The following is an 8,523-nucleotide window of genomic DNA, read 5'->3' as shown; positions in this document are numbered from 1 at the left end:
TTTCCGACGAATTCGCCGAGAAGTAGAGGCGGCAGTAGGGGTTGGCAGGACGGGGAGGTGGGAGGAGAGCTGACCGAGGGAAAGAAAAGATTCTTCGTGTCCTCTGTGAAAAAGTCGAGCGTGGCGATTCCGCGAGATGCCTGTTCCGCACGATATCTTCTTCCCGTCAGCACACCAAGCGGTGGCTGTCAGAGGGGAAGAATATCGAGCCGTTGCTCTTCTCTCCGAGACAACGGTCAACGTCGATTCTTCATTTTACACAGTACAGATGTTCAGCCGTTGCTCTTTCACGCGAGCATCCATTTTTCCCCGATCCTCGGCTACGTCCTCCGTGGCACAAGGACGACGAGGACGACGACGCGTCGACGACGATAACACCAGTGGGGACAGATAGGACAACCAAGATCAAAGGGTGGTTGTTACTCTTGAAAGAAGATACAAAGTGAAAAGCGTAGGGGGAGAGAGAAAGAGAAAGAGAGAGAGAGAGAGAAAGAGAGAGAGAGGAGAGAGAGAGAGAGAGCCGGTCGAACGACTATTGTACGTTATTTCGTCCAACCGAACGGACGAGCCGTTTGCTAAACGCGAACTACCTCTCTCCACTGTGGTATGACCTACTCGTACACTGCTCTCAGCTGCTTTCAACCCCCGGAATCCTACCGCCACCCCTACATCCAACCCCCACCGCCCGCTTTTCCCCGTTGCCTTCCTGCCGCTCCTCCTTCTCCTATCTCCGCTGCCCTCGTTCCACCTATCGCTCCCAACCCCGCCGCGCTCCAAAAGCAGATCCATCTCTACCGTACCTTTGTCATCCCTTCCGCTCTCGCCAGGACTAGGTATATGTCCTCTCCGTCTCTCGCGTCGCTTCCACCCTTTCAGCCGCCATCTGCCGCGTTTAGCCTACCGACCGATCCTCCATCGGCAACCGTATGCCCTTGCTTTGCTCTTCTCTTCCCATCACCACTCTTCTCTTCTCTTCTCTTCTCTTCCCTCCTCGTGGCCCCTCCATACCTAATCCCGTCTCGTCGCGCTCCTCGTTCATTGTTCGCCTCGTCCATTCTTCGCAATCCACGTTACCTTGATCTGTCGCGAGACGAGCTAATCTCTCCGCTAGTTTTTCTCGCGATACCGATGATCGATGCACGCTCGTTGTTGGTCACAGTATACTCGTTTCGCTACCATCTTTTACACTGACTGACTGACCTCGGTTAACGTACCTTCGTTCCCTCTACCGTTTCACAATCTATCGATATCTTTCGATAGAGAGGGAAGAAAACGAAGTTTGCCCAATAAGAAGTTTGCCTGTGTCGTATCGGTGATTAATTCGATCGAGGTACATATTCCAAGTGAGTAGAAATATTGGAATGGTAGAGATAACGTACCGCGAGTGTCCACGAGCGCATACATTCCGAGCAGATAGTATGGATCGCGGATGTTTGGTAATGTCACGATGTGACACATTGCACGATGCATCGCGAACGTTTATCTTCTAACATTTCAAGGTAAAAACCAAGTATCGTTCGCGCAGCTGTGAGTCGCGAAAAAGGTTTCCCCGCTACGAGCTTTCGAGAGTCTGGAGAAGAAGGGCAAGGAGGATATCGTAGAAGAAAGCAGTTGTGTATTGTGTAGTATGCAACGTAACAAGTGGCATATCTGTTGCGTTTCGCCGATTTAAGTGCCACGAAACACCAGACTACTTGGCAGCTTTCCAATTGGCACCTCGTCGGGTATTACGGAATTTATAGCGCCCTTCCACCTCTCCTCCAGTCACTTGTAGTTGGCGATTTTTTCCGAGTTTGTCGCTCGATCAAGTTCCACGAGTATCGAGTACTCGAGCGTTATTAACGATAACGGGCAAGGTATAGGCAAGGCCAAGGTACACGCGAGCCGATCGCGATTAACCGACGAGTAGCGAGTAGCGAGTAGCGACTAGCGAATCGGTTCTTGTCGATCGCGGATCTCTGCCAAATCTCTTCGCACTATTCCTACCTACGTATACCTACGATACGCGTTGCGTGCTACACACGCTTCAACTTTGCTTCTTATTCGCGCGCGCGTTCTGTATAGCAACGATCGCGCGATTCGACCACATTTTTCGAGAGATTTTTCTCCGTCGTTCGTCGTTCGTCGTTCCTCGGGGGAGATGGCAGCAAAGTTTCCGTGGTTGCGTCGATAAGATGGTACGAATTACCCGAGAATCCAAGTTGGCGCGGAAATTAACGAGCAGTCTAGTTTTTGGCCCCAGTGTCGTCGGTCGGTCGGTAATAATCCGCGGTAAGTCACGATCCGCTTTTACCGACTAAAACTTTTCACTTGGAACGTCGAGAAAATCGATGCGACGGGACGCGACGCGACGTTCCACCTACGAATTCATAACCACCCGCCACGCCTGAAGGAGCGTGTGTGCGCTTACCCGAAAGATTTCGTACTAATTAGGGGAGTCGTCAGATTCAGTAGACCGTTTTTCTTCGCTGATTTCCCCTGTCGATCGTCGACCAAACTATCTCCATGTTCGTTCTGTCCTTCGAAACCCTTGTCTCGTTGTTTCGACCTTTTCGCTCGCAGATAAAGCCAGATAGCCAAGCCGAGAACTACCAGTACCACCAGACCTCCGATCGTTCCGAAAACTGCCGTTAAAATCACGTCTCTTCGCTCCATTCCCTGGCAAGCCACCTTTAACAGAAACAAAAAGAAGAAAAGAAATCGATTCAATTGCGTTTAATCCGCGCGAATCCAGTGCCAGTTCCTTCGATCGAGCGTAAATGTCAACGGTGTAGAGGTGAGAAGAAAAAAAAAAAAAAAAAAAAAAAACAAGGTGCGCGCCGGTATATAAACGTTAAAAATACAACGTCTTTGCTTTGCTCCTACCGTTTTCACGCGTTTCCCGCTTTCTACGCAGAAAGGGTGCTGTTGCTCGTGGAGGACAAGCCAGGAATAAATAACGCGACGATCGATTTCTTTGCGGTCCTTCGGATCATCCTTCCAAACGAGAATGCATCCACCGCCCTGTGCGTCGCGACTCTCGATCGGTCTCTCTCTTTCTTTCCGTCACACATAATCTTAACCTACGTAAGTACGTGTAGACGTAGACAGCAGCTTCTCCAACGTATCGACAACCAATAATGTACATATATAATTACCGCAAACCATCCCCTTCCCCGACTTTCCTCGATAAAACCGTAAATATGGAACGAATCAATCCTTTCTTTCCCTCCTTATATGTACTTCCGGCAGAACCGTCCTCGCTATTTTATCCCCCTCGTTAAACTTTAGTCTCGAGAAGAAACGGCGGTTCTCGGTTCCTCGTTCACCTTTCAACCACCTATACAAACCCACTGGTGCGGTTAATAATCGATTATAATATTAATAATAGCAGTAATCCGCCGGGGAAACCTGAATCAATTCTCCTCCTGCCTTTCCTCCTCCTTCCGATAATAACGTATTATAGAATGTTTGAACGTTTCGCGACGGTACGTTTCCCGTCTCTTCTTCTATTAGAGTACTTGGGGAAGTAACGTGTCCTTCCGATGCTCTCACCACTCAAACGAATGGTGTTCTTTACGTGGAAAGCGTGAAAAGCCGGCCGGCCTGCCTTGCCGTCTTTTCAAAATTCGGCCGCCGCCACTTGTAAGCGAGACACCATTTATAATTCACCACTATCTACCGTGGAACTTTGAAAAGCTTGAAAATTAGGTCGAGCTCGTCTCTTCTTTTCTTTTTTCCTACATGTTCGAAAAGGTAAAAGGTTTACGCGACCGACCGACTATCTGCCTAATCGCGCTAACGTTTAATATAACCGTGGTGCAAAAGTTAGTCGAAGGCAAGGATGGAAGATCGCACGAAAAGAGAATATCCAAATGTTATTCATAGAGATGACCCGGCTCGTTTCGACCCCATTGCCGACAGCGAGTAGTAACCTTGACCGATGCTCGATATACATATGTATCTACATACACCTAATACTACATAAGTAAGACGTTGCAACCACAGACGGATATCGCTATCGAGCGATAGATTTTACCCGATCGGAAACCTGCGAAACCCTCCGACCAACCAAATTCCAATTATACTATCGGCCGGTCTCAACGAGCAATTAACACGACGCGACGTTGCCCTCCTCTTTTCTAGGGAACGCGTTCCTTAAGTTCCGGTAAGAGAGAAGAGATTAGAACGAAAAGGGAAACATACTCACCGAAAGGAACGAGGAAGCTGGCAGGCTAAGTAGCCCTAAAAAACAGCCCTTCACCGCATACGTGTCTTCACACGTCCTTCTTCCAACTCTTTCTACTCAACTACCTTTTGCGCGTGTAGTCGATGTTCGCGAGAAACACGGCTAGCAAAAGGAAGGCAAAACGCATATAGCTATTCTTTATGGAACGAAGGAAGAAATCGAAAGAGGAGGCGGAAGGAAGGAAGGAAGGGACGTTGAAGATAAGCGAGATAGGGGAGAAACAGCAACCGCGTGGCAGGCAGCGTCGCGACGCACTGCTGGTTCGCGGCTGGCAACCCCCACCGCCGCGACCCCGTGTACGCGCCCTCGCTCGTTCGCCCCACCTCGCGAATCCTTAACACCCCCGCGGGATACCACTTTCTTCGCTTCCAACCGATTTAACTTGTTCCGACCGAAGAAGAAAGCCTTCAGTCTCTCGCCGCCGCGCCGATACCGCGCCGATGCCCCGAGATACCGCTCGTCGCCTCCTCTTAGTTCTTTCGCTTCGCTCATCGCCCAATTATCGGACGTTTCAATCGCGTAACATTGCTACTATTTACGGAACAAGAGGGAGCATTTCCGAGTCCCGTCGTTAAAAGGACGTCCATTACAAATCTTAGTCGAGTGTCTCAGGTGATCCGAGTCCTCTTACGAGGCGAGACAAGGCGGTAGATACTTATACTTATAAAGAAAACGATCGCATGATCGATTCGTAGATACAAAGTTGTTATCGCAGACTCGATTTTCCGATATCTACCAAACTACCACACGATACACGTGTCACGCGGGCTCCACTTCGGTACGGTATCGTTTCATCTAAAATACCATTCCAATCAAATATCAATCCTAGTTCCTTTACATTGTAAGTGTGTAAGTATGTAAGTACGTATGTAGGTATATTATTAACGAAACGACAATGCCACGTCCTAGATAATGCATACACGTCGAACCTTCGTAATACTTTGATCCTGCCAGTCAGGTGTTCGTTTATTACGATAGATTATATTGCAGTAGTGTGGCAGTTGTACGTAAACTGCATCCGACCTGTTAAACTGCGACGATGAAAAATCCCCGTTGCGATTGCGTCACGGACATATGTGTCACGCAATACGTATTACGTATAAAGTACGGAAAAACCGAACGAGTTTTCATCGCGGTTTTCCTTAACCCTTTCGGTGTTGCTACATTGCAACCTGTCTTTACGATATAGCACGATATGTACGATATATGTAGCACGCGTGGAAAAGTTTAAAGACTAGATGGTGAGTGATAATCGATAAGATGATAAGGTAGTAACCGAAAAGTGATCTCCTGTCCTGTAAACGCGTGAAATTCATCAACAAACGTGTTACACGTCCACAGCGCTCGTAGCGGCCAATTCGTCAAACGTGTATACACGGTCGTATTGGAATTGCTTATTTATCGAATTTCACATCGAGTAAAGTGGACGCTCAACGCTCTGGCTTACGAGATTGTACTTATTTTTACGCTGCTCATCCACCGATTATACGATACAGCTCTATGTCGCATTTGATAACAACTAACGTGTCTCCTACATATAATCGCGGCGGAACGCAGCTACCTCACTCGAATCGTAGACACCGTACAACGCGTGTCGCGTAACGTTTCAATTCGTGAAAAGTAAAGCCGAACGAGATTCGGTAAGAATTTATACTTTGGTCAGGTTATAGCCATTAACAGATGATTACCATGCGTGGAAAATGGATTTCTCTTTTCGGCTTCCTATTCACTCTGATACATCTTTCGTGTCAGGTAAGCGCACCTACTTACTCCTATATCCTACTCTAAAGCAACGTATACATCTGTATATAATACATACTGTATCAACCACAGGAAGCCGACGCAGACGCGTTATCGAGTTATTACACCGCAGCAGTGGTCGAATTTTCACCGTATTATAACGTTGTCAACGGTTCGTACACCTTGGAGAAGAATACCGACGCGTACATCGAGTACATAGAGAAGGCGAGCGAGCAGGTGAGATTGGTTGTTTTCCAAGCCGTAACGTAACAGTGATTCGAAACAAATCGATCAACAGAATGCCGACATTATCGTCTTTCCGGAATATGGATTAACATCGATGAACATGCCTAGCAGATCACGGATGGATCCCTGGACAACGGTGGTTCCTTCCGTCCTCGATGAATACGTTCCCTGCACAGGAAACGATGTGAACGTCAGCCCAGTAAGTACACCATATCGCACTTCTCCTTCTTCTTCTTCTTCTTCTTCTTCTTCTTCTTCTTCTTCTTCTTCTTCTTCTTCTTCTTCTTCTTCTTCCGATTGATCCGTAGACGCTGCAAAGGTTGTCGTGTGCCGCCAGAAAAAATCGCATCTACGTGGTAGTAAACCTCGCCGAGAAAGAATACTACACCCAGCAACAGGGCTGTTCCTCAAACGCGACACGTTACTACAATACCAACGTGGTGTTCGATCGAACGGGAAAAATAATTGCCAGGTATTATGAGAATATGCCAGTTGTAATACTTTGTCCGTAATACCTTGGTAAATTCAGGTATCGTAAGGTGAATCTCTACATGGAGAAACGATACGATCCAGTCGAAACACCGGATGTCGTCACTTTCGACACCGATTTCGGAGTGACGTTCGGCACCTTTATCTGCTTCGATATATTATTTCCGGTACCGGCCCTGAACTTGACCAGAATGCAAGGAATTACGGACATTGCCTATTCCACTGCCTGGTTCTCCGAAACGCCGTTTTTGACCGGCAAGTATAATATAATATCTAATCGCTGTATTCGTAAAATAAGAGAAAAAGTAAACAGGTACGATGTAACATTTTCCACGACGTTTCAGTATTTCCTATTCTATGTATGTATATCAGTCCCGCATACAACGGGGAGAGGACGTAACTTCTCTTTCTCTTTCAGCCGTTCAAACACAATCCGGATGGTCTTTTGCCGAAGACGTGAATTTCCTGGGCTCTGGGTATCACAGGCTGCAGGGCGGCAGCGGAGGGAGCGGCATTTATTTGGGTATTTGTCTTCACACGCCTTCCGCGTTACATCATTTACACTCACCACCCCTTTTTCGCACTGCTTAGGTCGTGACGGAATAGTCAACGCGACCTTTTCCCGCAACTCCGGACTCTTGATCTCTCGTGTCCCAAAGAAGAGCGACTCGAGAGAAATCCAAAGAGAAACACCCAAGGAGGGTGTTTACGTAATTACTAGTAAGGAAGAAAGCAAGGAAAAAGGAACGGCCGATTGGATACAGTTGCTACACGATAACTACACCTCCTTCGAATCCGTTCGGCTCGGCGACAACGTTTCCTTCACCGACACTCTTTGCCACCGGAAATTCTGTTGCGATTTCCACCTTCGTACAAACACCATCGTCGATACTTCTTCCTCCTCCGTCAATTATCGCGCCGTTGTTTTCAACGGAGTGCGATACTACGGTACCGAAGCAGAAGCCGGCGTTCGCCTCTGTGCCGTGATACTATGTTCCAACGACTCGATCTACTCTTGCGGTCTTGTCGACCAGTCTAACGTTACTTTTACCAATTTAACCATCGCGACAACCTTCCACGATTACCCCCAGATTCTGGCCATGCCCACCGTCCTCAGCCCCACCTTGATTCCATTCCAGCATTGGACTTACGCTGAACGTGCAAAGGGAGCGCGGACCCACCTCACCCTCGCTTTGTCAAAATCGACCAACGACCTCGTTACTTTCGGTATATACGTCAGAGACTTTACCAAAGACAAATGGCATACCCAACCCGCTTCCTCTTCCTTTACCATGCCCCTCCCTGTCTCCTCCTTCTCCTCCTCCTCCTCCTCCTCCTCCTCCTCCTCCTCCTCCTCCTCCTCCTCCTCCCCTCCTCTGCTAACCGCCTTTCCTTTCTTCCCTCGATTATATAAAAAATAAAATACCACTACTATTTCTTTCTGTCTTGCGTCTTTACGTCTTTACGTCGTTACGTCGTTACGTTTTTCTTGCGAACAAACAAAAAAAGATCGTTTCTTTCGTCTTCGTGATCGCACTCGATTCTTTCGAAAAAGTAACCGCGAATCGTAGTCAAAGAGAAATGTCGCGCCTCTTCTTCGCCGCTATGCGATCCTTCGAAAATTGCTTCGGCCTGTCGATGTTCTCTTTAAAAACTCGGTACGCGCACACCGATTTACCGGAAATCGACTTTCAAGAACATCGACGGAAATCGCTAGAGGACCCAAACGTGTCTGCCATGCGAACCGTCGATCAACGAAGAGTAACAACTTACGCGATGAGTTTCGGTACGTTTCCTCCCCCCCCCCCCCCCCCCCCCTC

At 48.0% G+C, this 8,523-nt stretch overlaps 2 protein-coding genes across 2 annotated transcripts in view; both read left to right on the top strand.

Annotated features, from left to right (window-relative positions):
- The first annotated feature begins 5,801 nt into the window (after positions 1-5,801).
- Positions 5,802-8,274, top strand: LOC108579830 (vanin-like protein 1). The gene is made up of 8 exons (XM_017943452.1): positions 5,802-5,980; positions 6,062-6,205; positions 6,267-6,413; positions 6,523-6,686; positions 6,744-6,958; positions 7,122-7,226; positions 7,295-8,045; positions 8,259-8,274. Exons 1-8 carry the CDS (start codon positions 5,909-5,911, stop codon positions 8,272-8,274), a joined length of 1,614 nt encoding a protein of 537 aa, XP_017798941.1. The 5' UTR covers positions 5,802-5,908.
- LOC108580074 (cytochrome b-c1 complex subunit Rieske, mitochondrial-like) overlaps positions 8,168-8,523 on the top strand; it is a 1,252-nt gene continuing 896 nt past the window's right edge. Inside the window, exon 1 of the mRNA XM_017943732.1 lies at positions 8,168-8,489. Within this exon, the coding sequence (XP_017799221.1) occupies positions 8,285-8,489 (205 nt within the window). The 5' untranslated portion in view covers positions 8,168-8,284. The remainder of the gene's footprint in view (positions 8,490-8,523) is intronic.

Source organism: Habropoda laboriosa, unplaced genomic scaffold, assembly GCF_001263275.1.
Source record: "Habropoda laboriosa isolate 0110345459 unplaced genomic scaffold, ASM126327v1 scaffold2, whole genome shotgun sequence".
Classification (NCBI taxonomy): Eukaryota; Metazoa; Arthropoda; class Insecta; order Hymenoptera; family Apidae; genus Habropoda; species Habropoda laboriosa.
This window is presented reverse-complemented; position numbering and strand designations above follow the sequence as displayed.